The sequence below is a fragment of the Peromyscus eremicus genome, chromosome 6 (genome assembly GCF_949786415.1).
Source record: "Peromyscus eremicus chromosome 6, PerEre_H2_v1, whole genome shotgun sequence".
NCBI classification, from domain to species: Eukaryota; Metazoa; Chordata; class Mammalia; order Rodentia; family Cricetidae; genus Peromyscus; species Peromyscus eremicus.
Genome location: NC_081421.1, coordinates 16,322,714 through 16,342,260, shown reverse-complemented (window position 1 = coordinate 16,342,260; position 19,547 = coordinate 16,322,714). Strand labels below are relative to the sequence as shown.

The following is a 19,547-nucleotide window of genomic DNA, read 5'->3' as shown; positions in this document are numbered from 1 at the left end:
ATAGCAATAAAATAGCTCCTTATGACATACTGCTATGCCCATAAATTGGAGCTTCAAAAAGAAAATGATTCCTAATGACATATTGCTATATCCATAGGTCAGAGCCACTTAACCCCTCTCAGAGAAGCTGCTTCTTGTAGTTGATGGTGATTAACACAGAAACCTGAAACTGGACAATGTGTAAAGAGTCAAGAGACTTTGAAGCACAAGGTCCTAAATGGGATATCTTCAATGACCCCTTCTCCTCAAGGATCAAGGTTCTATGTGAAGGAGGAGGTGGAAAGATGGTAAGAGCCAGAGGTGATGGTTGACTCCAAGGAAACATGGTCTTCCAGGCACAGCAAGATTGATGGACATATGAACTCACAGTGACACCATGCACAAGAAGACCCATACAAGTTGAAGCAGATGTGGTCCTAACATTGAGAGGGGGAAGTGGACATGAGCTCCCACCTGTAACTAAAAAGCTATCTGTAACTGATATCCACTAGCAAAGGAAAAATCGGTTTTCTCCAATGGAGTTTCACTGGGTATATTAACCACATTTTAGGTCAGGCTCCATGCCTAGTAGTTGGCCAACACAAAATGTACTCAATGGTGTGTTTATGGACTTTTTGACTCATTTTGCTTTAGGTTAGGCATTTTTTGACTTTTTGGACTTTGCTTGTTTATTTTTATTTCCTTTTTTTTTCTTTTTACATGTTTCTTTCCTTATATCTTAAAGAGAGAGAAGAAAAAAGAGACATAAAATTGGGTAGTTAGGGTGGTGGGAATAATCTGGGATAAATTGGGGAAATGAAAAAAAAGTGATCAAAAGATATGTATGAAAAAGATTTTTCCAATAAAAAAATAATACTAAGAAACAACAACAACAAAAATCAAACTAGCCAAAATCCCAGCATAAACAGGTGCTCACCAAAGTCCTAATCCCATCTAAGGGGCTCTAGTTAATTGATGGTTGCCATGGGAGTCAGTTTTCTTCAGGAATGTAGCCCCTGATTGCCAAGCACACACTGGCAGAACTAACTCTTGACTCAGTGGATTTAGAAAAAAGAGTACACACATGAAATTGGGAGGGAAAAGTGGCAGTGAGGGATAGGGGAGGAGTTTAGAGGACGGAATTGGGGAGGACTTGATCAAAACACACTATATGCATGCAGGAAATTCTCAAACAGAAAAAGGGCACAATTAAACTTTTATTGAATGGATATGTAACATTTTACTAAATATTTACTAATAGTCTGCTGTAGTGAGCTACTTATAATAAATGTACATTAAATCATCAAGAGAATGGAATATATCTTTTGATATTGCAAACTGTTCACTAACATTCCCTTTGGTGAATGTAAAAGGTAAAACAAACTAAATATGCTCTCCTGTATCAGGAAAATGTTTCTGAAAAGTTTAACATTACCTTTGGTATGCTCACATTAGCCTGTAGACCTTTAATTGTCACATTATCTTGCTTCGTTGTGACATTTGTCTGAATTTGTCCCTGGTTAGTTGTTCCTATCACAGGATGCTCAGTTTTTGGTCCTCGAACATCTTGCTTAGGGGACAACTGAAAGGATTGAATGGAATTATTCTCCAGACATTTCATAAGTTCTACATCAGCCACACCACCATGTGTATTCACTGTATTGTTACCCCTCCCCAAGTCTACATGACATCAACTATCCTAACACTCAACCTTGAAATTCAAGCAAAAGCTGGCAAATAGACCAGCTTGCCAGTCTGAAAAAGTACTATATACTAAAATGAAATCTGCCTATAGAGAAAAGATGGTAATAGTATACTTTTATAAGATATTATATTATTATTATTATTATTATTATTATTATTATTAATTTTAGGCAAACTGGACTCTACAGTCTTGAAGGCTGACTTCATTTCTGACAACTGACTTCTTATTGGCTGGGAATAATTCAAATTTCCTTTTTTCATACTGCTCTACTCTAACTACCTGAATGTAGCACATGAAAGGTCAACACAGGATGAGTTAATAACTGGCTTACCAGAAAGACTCAGGCTTCTTTTCACCTCTACTTTGGTACTAATCTAAATGTGATACAGATAAACTTGAAAAATCAAAAGAGCACTAGACTATGGCTGCTAAGCAACTGTGCTATAGGAAAGGGAGTTACTCAATCACTGAGGTGAAAAAGAAACTACATAAAAATAAAAGGAAGTTAAAAATATGTATACCTTTGGTTCTTAAAGACTAAAATAGTAATTCTAAAGAATGTTCATTATAGGGATGAAGAAACGCTCAGCATTTAAAAGTATATACTGCTCTTTCAGAGTATCATAAATTTAAAATAAAATAAATTTTAAAGTTGTTTTCATCACTTAAGGACAAGGCTTGTTAGAAAGGGCTTTGACCTAAGCTACTTTCAAAATAAAAGAAAAAAATAAAGCTATGATTTTTAAGTAGTACTACTTAATCCACAGTAGTTATTTGTGCTAGATTTCAATTTAACTTATGGATAAAATTTTGATACATTTGAGTTTTTCAAGTTTGGATGTTCTTACACATGGTGAATACTCAACTTGCTATGCCATTGAACCAAAAACTTCTTACATTTTCTGAGAAGGTAGTCTTGCTATTCTGGACTGCTTCTCTAAGGACTTTAGTGTGAAGATCATCTACAATTGTAGCTGGGTGCCGAGTACTAGCACGGTGAACCATAGCTTCAATATATCTAATGAAAAAAAAAGGAAAATGAAAAATTAAATTTTCATTTAATACTATGTCCTTACCACCATCTCAATATTCACAGTTCTTCAATACTGAAATGCAAAATCCTAAATTACATCTTTAGAAACTTTACAGGGAAAACATTACTGAAATTACCTACTATCACCCCTAAAACCCTGAGATTGGGCAGGAACATTTGCCCCTACCACAAACGAATAATTTTCAAAATTTTCTACAGACTTCCACCTTACATTGATAACTGAATCTTTGTTTTTTAATTTATTTTTACCTGACACATAAAAACATTAGGATTGTACATACTAACAAAGTACCATGTAGATATTATGAATGTCATTTATTTAAGTTGAAAACTTTGAAAACCCTTTCTTCTGTGCACATCAGAGCTTCTAACTGTAACTCAGTACCAGTCGATCAACATTCTTCTGCCTTTTCTCTATCCGACTCTTGCTGGACTCTGGTAATCACTATTCTACCATTAAAATTCTGAGATCAAACTGTTTCAGATTCCATAAGAAGTGATTCACGTACAACTTACCTGTGCCTTCCTTATTTGACTTAACCTACTGACTGACCTTCAGTTCCATCCATATTGTTACAAATTACAGGATTAATTGTCATATGGCTAAACGGTATTCCACCAGGTAAATGTATCCAATTTTGTCAGTTGGTGGACATGGGTCATTCCATTTCTTAGTTACTGTAAATAGTGCTGGTGCACGTGGAAGGAAGATGTTTCTTCAACATACTACTTTCATTTTCTTTGCATATATACCCACTAATAAGGTTGCTGAAATATAGTAGTTATATCTTTTGTTTTGTGAAGAAACTCAATATGGGGCTGTATTAACTTACATTACTATAGACAATACACAACAGTCCCTTTCCCTTTTTATAATGGTCATTCTTGCTGGGGTGAGGTAATATATCACTATAGTTTTAATTGGCATTTCCCCAGTGATTAGTAATTTTTTCATATACCTGTTAGCATTTGTACATCAATAATGAGAAATGTCTACTTAAATCTGCTATTAGATTTTTGGCATTCCTAATATATTTTAAATATCCACCCTTTGTCAAATGTTTGGTTTAAAAATATTTTCTCCCATCCTGTGAACTATGTCTTGTGTCTGCTAAAAATTTTAATTTGTTGGAATACCATTTATCTATTCTAATTATTTTTTGCTATGATTTTACATCCCCACCCAATCCCTCCAAAAAAAATGAAGAATTCTTGTACATTTTAATGTCCTGAAGTGTCTCCACTGTCCATTTTGTGTGTGTGTGCCCGTGCATGTGGTAGTTTAACATTGCAGGTATTCTACTTAAGTTGTTAATACATTCTGAGTTGACATTTTTGTTTTCTGAGACAGGGTCTTGCTTTGTAGCAACCCAGGTTGACATCAAGCTCAGGGCTCTCCTTCAGCCTCCCAAGTGCTAGGCATAAAGACATGTGCCATCATATCTGGCTTTTAAGTTGATTTTTAAATGAGTAAGTCTTTTAGAATCTCCTAAAGACAATTTCCTACATTCTTCATTAGTATGATTCCTTACAAGAATCTTGACAGTTTATCAGAAAAAAAACTATGTACCCTTCCAGTAAAAGGAATATTTTCATGAAAACTGGTCCTCATTGAGTCTTGTCTTTTCTGAATTTCTTCATTTTCTACACAATTTGCATTCCATTTTGTTTCACTTTGGCTTCTTACTTATGTCAATTTTATCTCCTTCAATAGATTACATATACCTTGCAGGACAGAATAACTATTTATCTCTTCAATTAGCTAGGAAGAATATGAAATAATTACTTCCGAAGTATTTGATCATTTTATGCTTGTTAGTCCAAATGTAAAAGACAAAAATATAACTATTATAACATTATAATATATTTAGTTTGAAAAAGTAACATGACCTCTTTAAAATCTATGTCTAATTCTACTCAAAACAACTAGTTAATAAACTCTTAAATGAACACTCTTTCACATTTACTTATGTCATGTAAAACATGTCACTTTATAAAGAAGTAGTTATATTTTTAGACAAAGTTAATACCTGTCTAAGGCTTCAGCCACCAGTGGAGTCAGAACAACATCAACAGTTCCTTTCACTTCAACAATGGCTGTTGTCTTGGTCTGAGCAACAGGCTGGTCCAGGGTCCACTCTTCTGTTAATGTTTCATCATCTGTATTATCAACCATTTTCTTGTCTAATGGAGTATATGGTGTGCTATATAGTTTAATCAGAAAAGCATGTATTTAAAAGACTATAAACAAGAATAGTAAGGTGCAACTTCCTTAAAGTAACTAAAAATTTAAACTACAATTATTTCAGTGAAAAAAATCTCACGGAAACTAACACTTCAAGTCTAAACACTTCTCAAAACCAGGCCAAATGAGGTACTAAAATGCAATTTGGTCAAACATGTCAATTTTATTACATGACAAAAAATATTTTTCATGTATTTATTTACTTGATAAGCCCGTCTTAAAATGTGCAAACATGTTTATCTACTCCTACACAAAAAATTATTTGGGGTAATTTATTCTTAACATAAGTGCCTAAAATCAAGTACAAAATGGTTATTACTCAGAATAAACCCTACGAATCCCATAATCAAGAAGGACTATGACTCTGAACTTTAAAAATGCAATTTTAAGGCACTTCTACCCTAGCTGCTTTGAAGACAGAGGCAGGAAGATTCTTTTAGCTCCAAAATTCAAGGTCAAGCCCGGCAACATAGTAAGATCTTATGTCTAAAAAATAAAAAATAAGAGTGTAAATTCTTACTTTGAAGTTGATCCTGAAAGTTGCATCCCTCTGTCTAGCAAAGAATTAGCAGTGAGTCCCTGTTTGATGACCTAGAATAGGATAAAATATTGTTTACGGTCTAAAATTTTTATTATTTCTTATTGTTATGATAAACAATATTTGTGAATACCCAAAGTAACCTTGCTATTATGATCTTAATACATTCAATAAAAAATATTTAACAGAAAATATTCAATGGGTAACCATGCTTTATTCAAGTAAGTGACAAAGTTGTGAGGGTGGAATGAGAGTAACACATGAATGAAACAGGAATTTCAAATGTCTTTCTTCCATGAGTTCTTTTTCACACTGAGTTAGTTTTTCTGAAGCTGATTTCAGTCTTCTCCTAGTATAACCACAAAGAAGCATCAACTATATACATGAAAGCCTAGATGACCATTGCCTTTACCTGTAATCCAGAGGCCCTAGGTCTGATTCTTATCCTCAATGACTCCTCCTTCTTCAACTTTCAGTTAAATACTATACCCTGGGCTGGGGAATATGGTTCTGTAGGTAAAGTGCTTGTATAAACACAATGACTTGAGTTTGTATCTCTAGCACCCATGTAAAAGACGGGCATGAAATCATGTGCTTATAACCCTAATAATGAGGGTAGTACAAGATAGGTAGATCCTGGGAGTTCAATGGCCAACTAGTCTATCCAGAAAAGCAATCTCCAAGTGAAACTTCCACCATCAAAAATAAGATAGAGAGTAATGTAATACACATACATACAAACACACTCTAGAAAAAGATTCCCAAACACTGTTCATTAGGTACATAGACTTTATATATCTTAATGTTTAAGTTAAACATTAAGACATGATAAAACTTTGTCTTATTCATTGTTTTAAAGATAAGAATTCTCATACTGGCTATTATCACTAAATATATTCTGAAATGTTTTTGGCTTTTCTAAAGTCATTTACAGAAACCACATTCACATTAAATTATAATAGTTCATTCATTAACTGAGTTGAACTTGATATGCTGGAAGCAGTTAAGGACCAATAGAAAGAAAATTATTTATTCAAAATAATTCCAATATCTTTTTATTTTTAATTATGTGTATACCAGTGACTGTGGGTATGTGTACATGAGTACAGGTGACTATGGAGGCCAAGAGAGACCTGAATCCCCAAGAGCTGGAGTTACAGGTGGTTGTAAGCCAACCACGGGTGATGAAAATGGAACTCCAGTCCTCTAGAAAAACATTATGTGCTCTTAACCACTAAACCATCTCTCTAGCCTCCAAAATCTTATTTTTAAGACACAGGAAACCTGAACTCACAAAGGAAATTTGATCCTAAACTTAGGAGTCCTAAAAATATAGATTAGGCTACATGCTACTTTACTACAGTAACACAATGAAACCTTAAGCCATATTCAATTTGTTTAAATTTGTAATACTCATGAATAACCCTATAACCTAACTGTTGTACATGGAGTCATATACAATACAAAGTCTCTATTTCAGAAAGATAGCTAAAATGACTCATAGTTCAGAAAACAACTTAAAAAACAGTTTTACTATATAAGTATTTTAGTGGAAAATAATGATTTGATTTATACCTTAAATGTTGGAACAGAGAGCTGTTCAAATGATGAAGAGCTTTCTTCACTGGTTGGAGTATCTAGGTCAAGGGGGCGATGCAATGAGGACTTGGAGGTTCTTTTGTTGGTAGGATGCTTAACTGACCAGTTAATTACCTGATACTGAGTAAGGTAAGTCTGATAGCAACTCATCACAGGCTGTTGAGAGGTGATCTGCTCAGTCTCTACTGTTTTCTCGCCTTCCACAACATACAGATGTTCTATGACTTCATCTTCACCACCTAATGCAGAAACAAAGGATGCCTGGGAAGGATGAGTTTTGAATGGAAGAGTCCGGGGATCTGTTATGCTTTCTCCATGGACAGTAAGGGGTCCTTCTATACTGTGATATATGGAGCCCCTACTGTAGTCAATCTGTTGCATTTGCTTTTTCTTCTTTTTTCTACCGGGATAAGTTCCAGGGCCTTCATCACTGCTAATGGGCTCAAACTCTTCAGCTGCAGAGAAGTAGGCTTCACTATCAGCCATTGACATACTGGAATCCATTGACCGATACTGATGAAATGAATTAGAGTCAGCTGATGGTGTGTATGGGAATGAACCAAAACTTCTCCTCTGTTTTGGTGAGTCTAGTACATTTTCATCACTTCGAGAGACATCACTACTAAACTGGACTCCAACTGTAACAGGCTGTTTGTCTCCATAAAAAGCAGCAGTGAGACTCTTAGTACTACCAAGTCGGGTGGAACACACAGAGGCTTGCCGCTTCAAAGGAGATCTGAGAGGAGACTGTCCTACTGACTTGTCTTGGGTGTTAGGAGACACAGGACTGGTTCCTGAAATTTCTGTAGGAACACTAAAACAGAGAGGAAAACTGTTTATATTTTCAGCACATCACATAATTTAAACATAAAGTACTTATAAAAATCATTTTAGTAATTTGATCTTCTTAAAATAAAAGAAAACTAGAATTTTATAATATAATGTTGATTCAAAATAGCAAAACATTACATGAGTTCATATTACCCATAAAGCTAAAAAAAAAAAAAGAACCACAAAACAAAAACCAATCATTTTAAACATCACAAAAATTTAAAGAAATTCAGGAACACTAGCACATTTATATGGTTTTTTCTTTCCACATCCTCTAAAAGCTCATCTAGCAATATACACTTGCGGTGTTTGACTAAGGACAAGTGAAGGACTGAGGGCTAGAGAGATGGCTCAGGGGTTAAGAACACTTACTGCTCTTACAGAGGACCCAGCACCCACTTGGCAGCTAACAATTGCCTGTAACTCAAGTTTCAGAGGATTTGGTGCCCTTTTCTGGACTCCAGGGGCTACTACACAGATATGGTACATAAAAACTCACACAGGCAAACACACACACACACACACACACACACACACACACACACACACACACACATACAACGTACGCACGCACGCGTACACACACACCTGCCCACTTTATCAGCTCTGTTCCTCTAGAGCAGTAGTTCTCGACCTGTGGGTTGCAAACCTCTGGAAAACCTCTATCTCCAAAAATATTTACATTACGATCCATAACAGTGCAAAATTATAGTAATGAAGTGGCATTTTGCAGTTGAGGGTCACTACAACATGAAGAACTGTATTAAAGGGTCACAACATTAGAAAAATTGAAAACCACTGCTCTAAAGAACTATACGAAAACAATCATTTTAATGACACTGAATTGAAGGTCTTCGTGTACCTCGGCTGGAGGGACAAAGGTTTTGACTGTAGTTTTTACATTTGAAAGATGTTAGCTACAGTCATAATAAGCTAAGTAGCTACTGAGACTGGCTAGAGAAATTGTATAGAATGAATGGAGAAAGGATCAGAACATAATTCAAAGGAATGCCACCACTCAACAAATGCCAGGCTATAGGAAGAGGAAAAGGAAAGAAAGCAAAGTGGAGCCTGGTAATGGAGACAGACGATACAGAGAAGAAGGTGGGAGCAAACTGTGAAAAGGGTCACATCTTGTCAAGCAAGGGTAATTCAAAAGAAGGGAGTGTTCAACTGTTAATATGTTAAGAAGACCAAAAAAATGTTCAACAAAGTAGGATAGTATATGAAAGTAACAAAAATTAACTGAGTGGTAGGATACATATATCCATTATAAATATATCTTTGCATTTTCTAATATCTGCAAAGATTACATTAATTTCATTTGGAAAGACAAATTGATATATATGTTCAGGTTCAAGGAATAAATCTAAAATGAAGGAATGGAAAGAAATTTCTTGTGCTACTATTTTAAGTAATTATAATCCAGTTATCATCAAGTTTCTAAGTCTAACTGAATACTGACCTTGCTTGGCCATCATCTCTTTTGGTACCATGTAAGAAATCTTTCTGAACCAAGTGGTCATCAGCAACAGAAGAGGGGCTTTCCTTCTCACCAGCCAGTAATGGCTGCGCAGCACTGGAGCTGCTATTCTCCTCCGAGGAAGAGGATGAACTGTGAGACCGTAAGGGCACCTGAAGACTAAGGTGCTGAGTTTTTCTCTCTACTTCTATTCCCACTGATTTGTTTTCCCATTCTTTCCTCTTCATACCATTCACATTACCTAAACAAATAAAATGTGGGTTAAGTGACTGTAAATGTTTTTGAAGGAATATATGGAAAATATGGCAATTTAATATAACTACATTAAAAGTATTGTCCTCTGTTTAAAAGCACAAGTATTTAACTTCACATAGTAACATGTTACACACTACAAAGAGTTGTCTACAAAATTCTGGATCCACACTCTATAATATGTAAACTTTTGCTTTTTCTTCTTTAATCTTTCATTTAGAGATTTTGAAGACTAAGGTAGATCAGTAGTAGAGAATGTGCTCAGGATATGGAAACCAGCAGTTCGATCCCCTGCATGTATGTGCATGTGTGCACACTTATGCACACAATTCATATTTAACAGACAACTTTAATATACAAGCATTATGTATTCCATTTAAATTCATTTGTTTTAAACATTTTTCCATATTTGCTGTAAAAGTTGAATAGGAGCAGAGATTGTATCATCTTCTATTCACTAATATATTTTCAGTGTCTAGAACAACCTTAAACACAAAGCAATAAATGGATGTATAAATAATGAATCCACAGCTAGAATACATCAACCCTACTCAGTTTCCTAAGAGCCCTTTAATGTGCTACGAAAATTAAGGAGCAAGCACTTACAGATAAAAGGATAGCTCTTTAGCTGCCCAGAGCCCCTATATCATAAAATTTGCTCAATTTCCCCTTTCAACCACCCATTCCTGAACTACTCAAGAAAAGGGACCTCTGCTGATAAACAGAAAACATACTCTCTAAGAAAATACAGTTCCAGGTGAAATTCAAGGAGGGCAAAGATAGCAGAGACACTATGGAAATCAGTATGGCAGTTCCTCAGAAAATTGAGAATTGATCTACCTCAAGACCCAACTATACCACTCCTGGGCATATACCCAAAGGACACTCCATCCTACCACAAGGACATTTGTTCAACCATGTTGAAAGCAGCTTTATTCATAATAGCCAGAAACTGGAAAAAAAACACCCTAGATGTCCCTCAACCAAAGAACAGATAAAGACGACGAGGGACATTTACACAATGGAGTATTACTCAGCTGTTAAAAACAATGACATCATAAAATTTGAAGACAAATGGGAGGAACTAGAAAAGATCATCCTGAGTGAAGTAACCCAGACCCAGAAAGACAAACATGGTATATACTAATTTTTATGTGGACATTAGCTGTTAAGTAATGTAAAATCACGCTACAACCCAGAGAGGCTAAGTAACAAGGCAGGCTCAAGAGGGGACATATGGATCTCCCTGGCAAGGGGAAATAGAACGGATTTTATGGGTAGACTGGAGACAGGTGGGGATGGGAACAGGAGGGGTAGGGTGGGGAGTGGGAGAGATAGAGGGAGAGTGTACTGGGAGAGATGACTGGAACTGGGGTGGGGGATGATGTAGAAACCTAGTTCAATGGAAACTTCCTGGAATCTATGAGAGTGACCCTAGCAAACTCTCCTAGTAATGGGAGCTATGGACCCTGAACTGGCCATTTTTTATAACCAGGCAAGGCTCCTTGCAGTAGGACTAGGACATCAACATAGCCACAAAACCTTTGATCTATAAACTTTCCTGCCTGCAAGACTGCTGGGGCAATGGGGCACAGAACTATGGGAGTGGCCAACTCATAACTGATCCAACTTGTAGCTAGCCCATGCCATGAGAGGAAGCCCATGCCTGACATTGCCAGTTGACCATAAACCAGAGGCAGGACAGTCAAGAGACCCAGGATAGAACCAAACACAACTGGGGGGGGGGGGAACAGAAAAAAAATCAATGGAATGATTACTACTAATGATAGTCTGCTTTATTCATATATTGGTGCCTAGCCAAATTATCATCAGAGAGGAGTTATCCAGCAACTGATGAGAGCAGATACAGAGACTCACAGCCAAACACTAAGCTGAGCCAGGGGAAAGCCTCAGAAGAGGAAGAGGAAGGATTGTAGGAGCCAGAGGGGTCAAGGACACTACAAGAACACAAACCACTGAGTCAACTAAGCAGAGCTTATAGAGCTCACAGATACTAAAGCGACAAATATGGACCCTGTTTGAGTCTGAGCTAGGTCCTCTGCATATATGTTATGGTTATGTAGCTTGGTGTTCTTGTGGGACTCCTAAAAATGGGAGTCAGGGGTGTCTCTAACTCTACTGCCTGTGCTTGGGACCCTTTTCCTCCTAGGGCCTCATCCAGCTGTGATATAAGTTTGTGCCCAGTCTTATTGTATCTTGTTAGGCCATGTTTGGTGGATATTCTGGGGAGGGCTGCTCACTCGCTCCTTCCTTCCTTTCTTTCTTTTTTGAGTGGAAACAGGAGGAACTGATCTGGGGGAGGGGAGGTACAGGGAAGGACTGGGAAGATTGGAGGGAGGGAATTATGAGTTGGGCTATAATGTATGATAAAAGAATAAAGGTTAAAAAAAAGATTTATGGATTTAACAAAGCAAAATAGTACATTGAAAGTCAAACGAAAATCAAGTTTGACTCATTTCCACATGACAGACACTAAGTGAATCCTTAATTCTACCAGTATAAACTTGTTTATTCCATCCTGACACTACAAATCTACACTTAGCTCCAGGAAGACTCAACAGTCAGAAACCACATACTGTAGGCACTAATTGTGATGTCCCTTACAAATGAATCCTGGGTAATTTAGTATCTATAACCTGCTCTCAGGAATCCCAAAGGAGATTAAACGCTGTAAAAATTATAATTAACTTTGCCCTTGATCTGTTTACATTAGAAATTGCTATCTTTCCCCCTCTTTGCCCCATGTTTAAATTTCCCATACATAGTCTTCCTTGAGTTTGTGATGGTTAGGTTTTAATCTGCAAGTCCGAAAATCAAGCAGTCCTCACTGTTAGTGCCAACTTTAGGATAGCGGAAAGAACATCAAAGCATCTTTAGTGACCTGGATTCTAACTTCTACTCAGCCATAGAGTTGGCAGCTGTATGATTTGATACAACTTAGTCTCAAAAAACCCTTCATTTTCTACCATGTAGAGCAGGGATAAACCAGGTATGTTGGCACAAAAAAAGCTTATAACCTTCATGGCAGGAGAATTGTGATTTTTGAGGCCAACTGTATAGAAAGAGCATGTTTCAAAAATACTAAATGAATAACATATAATGCACATGATAGCTTGAGGAAGAAATGAGAATAATGTCAGGATTAACACTCTGAAATAAACATTATTCACCTAGAAGGTTACAAAAAACAGCCATATGCTAATATCCATTTTATTTTTTAAAGCCCAAGAAATTTAACTTACTTGTAAGTTTTATATGATAGTAACATTCCTGAAATAAAATGTCCCTAAATAACAAATACACACGTTTGCATTATCATTAAACAAGGATTTAGCACAGCAGCCTAGCTGTCTCCTTCAAAACCTTCTATGTATAGAAAATCAATCTGATAAAAACTCTTAAAACTACTTTTATTTTAAAAATATACCAAAAAAAAAAAAAAAAGAACTAAGTCTTTTTTTAAGTAGCCCTAAGGGGAAAATACTAAATATTGGATATTGATAAAACATCAAGTTTTTTTTATATTTCATATCTATGTAATGTGGCAACTTTAAGCAGTAAAGATTAAACTTAACTGTAGAAATGTAGAACTAAGACGCCCAAAAGAAAACTCATTTGGAGTTCTTTGGAGAAACAACACCATGAAATCTAAATCTAGCACATCAAAAAGTCACAGTTGCACTGCTCAAGCCAACCCTATTTATCTATAACACCATCCCAAATACACTCAGAGAAGGTAAGATGTCTCTCTTGACATGTTCAATTTTACTGGTAAGAAAAATATCTTGGAAAATTAGTTGGTAAGATAGGGCATTAATGAAATGTTACCGGTGATAAGTTATTCTGTAAAAGCAAACTAAAATGAGCTTCAGAGAAATGGTATATATGAAGACAGGCTTAGACTAAGCTTTGCAGGGAAAGCTGCCCATTATCAACAGTAGGAAGTCTGAATAGTACACCTAATTTGACCACATGTCACCACCCTCAAAAAAAAAAAAAAATACTACATTTACCTGGCTTTAAGTTAGTTGCAAAATGAATATAGATTATTCTAAGCCCTATCTCTAACACTACTCAAAAGAATCAAGTATATTGAATAAAGTAACAACATTTCTCTCAGAATGGCATAGGGACAGAGGGAAGAGATTAGCTCCAGACATACGACACATTTTTATTACCATCTACAGTTTTAGGGATTTCTTTAGTAATGATCCACTCTCCAGGCTGTAGCAAAGACTGGCCATAATACATATCAGATTCCGCACTTATGCTTGAAAATGCAGAGCTACTGGAAGGTGTCAGCTCTTCAAGTTTGAAAAAATCTAGGCCAGTTACTGTGCCACCAAAGAATCTGCAACCACCAAGACAGCCACACTTGTTTCTGCACCTCTTATTCTTCAAGGTATCATCTGGCCACAAAAACCACAACCTAAACAGAACCCAAAATACAATAAACAAAAACAACATAGAAGAAAACTCATTAATCAAGTATAACTCAATTGTTAATATATATATCAAAATCAAAGTAAATACAATCAACCACTTAATACTGCAGTATATCTATTTAATCAGTTCACCTTTCAAAAAAAAACACAGCTGTACTACAGCAAGGAAGATGAAAGTAAGTAATAATAATAATGGGCTCTGGCAATTGTTTGAAAAGGTATAATCATTCCTTAAAAGCTAATGAACCCAGGTGTAGTTGTTCCTACTCCTCCTTCAAGTTTTGAAGGCCTGCCAGAAGACTTTTGTGCAGTACATAATGGTGTGATGCTTTCTAGGGGTGATGAATTAGAAGCACAGAGCTGAGAGAAAGAGTAGTGTCTCATAAAATGTTATCTGGAAATCATAATTTAAATTGTATTGATGTTAAAATACATAGTATAGACTTGGAAAACATAAAAAAAAAATAGTGTTATTTCCAAAACCACACCATCACTACAGAACCTCAAATGATACATTTACTTATAAATATCAGGTCTTCATGCATTAACCAAAGTACAGGAACACAATCACAGTAAATCTTTATTTAAAATATTTTTAATCCACTCCAACTGTAGAATTTCCTCTAAAATTATCAAGTAATTTTCAATGGAAGCTGATACCATCACTCTTAAAAGACTTTCACCTACCTTTTAGTTCTGGCGTCGTGAGTTTCCAAGAAATGTCTTTGAGCCTCATGTTTAGAATGATGATCAGCAGCTAAGGCAATATCAACTGTTATAAGACCTAAGTTAGCTGACCCAGCTTCTAGCCAGTAGGCTCTCCGTAGCACTGCTGGTTGAAGTCCAATTCTGCAGTTATTTAATTGTTCAATATACTGTCTCACTTGAAAGTCCTGAATTGCAGCACTTATTCCTTCCCCAACTGACTGATTGTGGAGGTTACAGTTTGCAACCCGAATTGCACCCATCTAAAGTTCAATTAGAAAATGAAACAAAGCTGTAATTTCAGTATTTTTAAGCATCTTAGCAGAAACTACAGAACAGGTGACTACTTGAAATAAAGTAAAAGATAGGAGGAAGAAACAAAAAGAAAGAATAAGGGAGAAAAGGGGAAATTAGCAAAGGAAAAGTACAACTCAATAATATATGAAAAGTAGACATGCAATAAAAAATAAGCAGGAAGGGTCAGTGAAGTGGTTCAATGGGTAAGGGAGCTTGTCACCAATCATAACCATCTGAGTTGGATCCCTACAACCAAATGGTATATGGAAAGAACTAAATCCTCCAAGTTGTCCTCTGATTTTCAATATAAGCAACTAGGCACTCAACAGGTATGTACACTCTAGCACACACACTAAATAAATAAATAATAGAATGTAAGAACAATGCTATTTAAAGCAGAACTGGCAAGACTGGCAAAGTGGGGGAAGAAACACATGCTGGCAGGCCTGGAGTTGGATCCCAGAAACCCTATGGTCAAAGAAGAGAACACCTCTTACTAGTTTTCCTCTGACCTCCACACGTAGCATTTATATGCCTCCCACACATCTAAATAGGTAAGTGATTTCTAAAGGGCAGATGCACATAAAGGAGCATAACTACAAAAGAACAAGAGAAGGTAGAGTATTGGGTGTATTAAGTAATGAAACCCCAGGAACATAGCAGGGCATGATTTAAAAAAAAAATAAAAGCAATTCATAAAGCAGAGGGGGTAAGCAAATGCTTTCAGAAGGTAAAGAGAAAATATATATGGGTAAAACCAATAGATATTCAAAACAAACTTTTTATAATTATTATTTATTGATTGAGTGAGTGAGTGAGAGAGAGAAGGGGAGAGGGAGAGAAGGAGGGAAAGAGAGAGGGAGGAAAGAAGGGAAGGAAGGAGGGAGGGGAGGGAAGACACACTACTACCTTGTGTTGTGAAATACATGTGGAAGTTAGAAGACAACTTTCAGAAGTTGGTTCTCTCCTTCCACCTGTTGAAGCAGAGTTTCCCGTTTCTGCTACCACTCTGAAATTCTAACTGGCTTGCAAGTGTCCAGGCAGTCCTCCTGTCTCTGCCTCCCACCTTACCATAGGAGTACTGGGAGTATAGATGTGTGCCGTGGCATCCAGCTTTTTAAGTGACTCAAAGTATTATCCTTTTTAAAAATTACTATACCGTGGGCATAACTGCAACCCGCTATTTGAATCAATGTTATAGTAATTCATAGTGAGAAAGTGGTAGACATACTAACAGAAACAATACTTCAAGAGAACATACAGCAAACAGTATGAATAGTCTATGAGATGACACAGTACAAATGTTTCAAGATATGGAGACTTGATTTAGCAAAAAGCAAAAGAATTACCTTGGCTAGGATATAAACAAATGGTTACCTTTATATTTGTAGCACAACCATGTTCCACAATATAAATATCAGCTCCATCTACTGCTAAACGAGTCATGGTATATTTTAAATCATCTGATGGTGGACAAGGCCCAGGAATACAACTTAACTAAAATAAAAAAGGATAGTCCAACTATTAATTCATTATTTTGACACTTAAGCAAATCTCATTATTTAAGTAAAATTCTTCTTACATGCTCATTTTTTACTCAATTAAGTTTCATTCTTTTATAATGATAACTGAAATAATCAGAAATCAAATTAACCAACTAGAAACTCAGTCTTATGTAACCATGTACCAATTTCAAAAGTGGCAAATCTCTCAATCTTTCTCTGACTACATTATACATATGTATATATTATATAGCATATATTATATTGTATATATAATACTTATTATTGAGACTAAAAATATGTCAGAGTAAATTGATGAAGTAAATACATCACAAGCTTAATATAAAGCTGCACAGCATTTTACAGGTGTAAGGTTTCCTTATGAAAATCACATGCACAGGCACACATGTCACATATGCATGTTTTCCTACCATATATGGGTAAATAAACTATGAATATTTTCATACTTAGGATAATACAGACAAACCGAAGAGCATATGAGGAACACTAATGGCATAGCCACAAGAAGAAATAGTTGCTTTTCAGGGCAATCAATGCCCTATACTAATGGATTTCCTCTAAAAAAAATTAGAAGGAAGGGCTTTCAAGATGGCTCAGCAGGAAAGAGCACTTGTCAATGCAAGCCTCCTGACATAAATTCACTCTCCAGTACTCACATTAAGATAGAAAGAGAGCCGGGCGGTGGTGGCACACACCTTTAATCCCAGCACTTGGGAGGCAGAGGCAGGTGGATCTTTGTGAGTTCGAGGCCAGCCCGGTCTACAGAGCGAGATCCAGGAAAAGGCGCAAAGCTACACAGAGAAACCCTGTCTCAAAAAACCAAAAAAAAAAAAAAGAAAGAGAGAAACCGACTCCACAAAGTCATCCTCTGACCATTACATAAGTACTGAGGCACATGAGCACCCATGTACATGTATCCAATACACATACATACAATAATAATAAACTGTATACAATAGAGCTAAGCAAAACAACATGAAGTGACAAAAGAGGCAGATCAGTAGTTGTGTACGGCAAGAGCTGATTGAAATAAGAAAACAAATTTTCCAACGTATAAAATGTTCTGTATCTGCACTGGTGCTAATGGCTATACACATGTATACAGCATTTGTAAAACTTACATTGTACAACTTAAAAAGAGTAAATGTATCACATGTAAATTATGTCTCAATAAGCCTGACTAATAAAAACTTTAACAACAACACAAACATTTTGCTGTTTGATTTTTGTAGGGGCACTGATGCCTTTTTAACATAAAATTTTAGTGATGTAACAAATACAATTTGCATGGCAAAAGAACATAAAGGGAGGCACTATTAGGAAAAGAAAGATTCAGCTGTTAACATCTTATCTGCCACAAAACTATGGTTTGAAAACTGCCATGATTTCTCAGTTTTCTGAAGTGTGCATACTTCCAAAACAGGGTGCAAATGGCCCTCTAAAACCTACACAGGGCATGGAGTGACAGTAACACTGTGCACTTCACTGGCTACGTAAACAGTTTGTAGAGGCTCCCATCTATACTCTATGACCCTTGTGGAGGTGCTAAAATAATCGTAACTGAAGGTAGCTCCATATTCTGAACAGAACATACAATCTGTGGAGTCAGAAATCTGACAAATGTCAATACTAAAAGTAAGTTTCAGGATGGTGTGTGAATCAAGTTACACAAGGCATTTATTTGGCCTTATTGCTTCAATTTCTAAATCTATATATGCACAGTTAAACTACAAATGGATAGGATCATAGTACAGTAAGATGGGAATTTTTAACAGTAAAAATGCAAAGTAATACAAAACTCTTATAATATCTGTATTTGTGAACTATTTTCATGTGGCCTCATTTTAGATACAACTAAGCAACTGGCTAAGAATTTACAAAATCATTCACTGAAATTAATGAGCTATTAACTTCATGGTTATGTTCATTTGATTTAAAGCTAAGCCTCAAACTTTCATTTTTAAAAGGCATGAATGGATAATAACATCACCAGTATGCTTGTTAACATACCTTGGATTCACAGAGCCGACGATCAATTCCATGCTGGCATATTATCACTGACTTTGGTCTTTCCAGTTCATACTCCCGACATACCACATGAAAAACAAACGTCTGCCCCCATTCTAAGAGACATGCCAACTATAAATAACAGGTGACAATACTATTAGCATTCTAAAGAAGTGTTCAGTACTCAAAAGCTTATGAAGTCTAACATGACCTGAAAGAACTCAAAAGTGTGTAACTGCTACTTAATAAATACGGGTTAGCCAATAATTTTCTATCTTAATATTATTTGTAAGCTTGCTACTTTTCATTTGTGAATGTCAATACATTGTTAAACGAAAACCAATTTCAACTAGAAATTCTCCCCTAGCAACTTCTAAAGTAAATACTTTTTAAATTAAGAGTTACACCTTTATCTGTCTAAAGCTAACTAGATCCATTGTATAGGTAACTGAAGAAAAAGGTACCTAAAACCCTATAATTAAGATTTAAGCTTGAAAAATCTAATTGCCTATGATAACACTGAGTTACAGTTTTAAAAAACTAGGCACTTTTAAGATTAAAGCATTGAGCCAGGCGGTGGTGGTGCATGCCTTTAATCCCAGCACTTGAGAGGCAGAGCCAGGCATATCTCCGTGAGTTTGAGGCCAGCATGGGCTACAGAGTGAGTTCCAGGAAAGGCGCAAAGCTACACAGAGAAACCGTGTCTCGAAAAACCAAAAGTTAAAATACAATAAAATAAATAAATAAAGCACTGAATAGCTTAAGTGAATAGAATTAATTATTCAGATTCTGACTAAAAATACCCCTGATATTATAATTCACAAGAGCTGTTAACAATAAACACATTGAGAGATGGTTACAAA

General features: G+C 36.0%; 1 protein-coding gene across 7 annotated transcripts in view; it reads right to left on the bottom strand.

Moving 5' to 3' along the window:
- The window catches only part of Bltp1 (bridge-like lipid transfer protein family member 1), a 179,839-nt gene that overhangs the window by 100,483 nt on the left and 59,809 nt on the right, over positions 1–19,547 (bottom strand). For all 7 annotated transcript variants that reach the window (XM_059265243.1, XM_059265244.1, XM_059265247.1 and 4 more), the window contains exons 24-33: positions 18,688–18,816; positions 16,532–16,651; positions 14,840–15,120; positions 13,886–14,136; positions 9,417–9,675; positions 7,097–7,934; positions 5,504–5,574; positions 4,769–4,942; positions 2,582–2,702; positions 1,415–1,561 (exon numbers count right to left, since the gene is read on the bottom strand). In XM_059265243.1, coding sequence (XP_059121226.1) covers positions 1,415–1,561; positions 2,582–2,702; positions 4,769–4,942; positions 5,504–5,574; positions 7,097–7,934; positions 9,417–9,675; positions 13,886–14,136; positions 14,840–15,120; positions 16,532–16,651; positions 18,688–18,816 — 2,391 coding nt within the window. The remainder of the gene's footprint in view (positions 1–1,414; positions 1,562–2,581; positions 2,703–4,768; positions 4,943–5,503; positions 5,575–7,096; positions 7,935–9,416; positions 9,676–13,885; positions 14,137–14,839; positions 15,121–16,531; positions 16,652–18,687; positions 18,817–19,547) is intronic.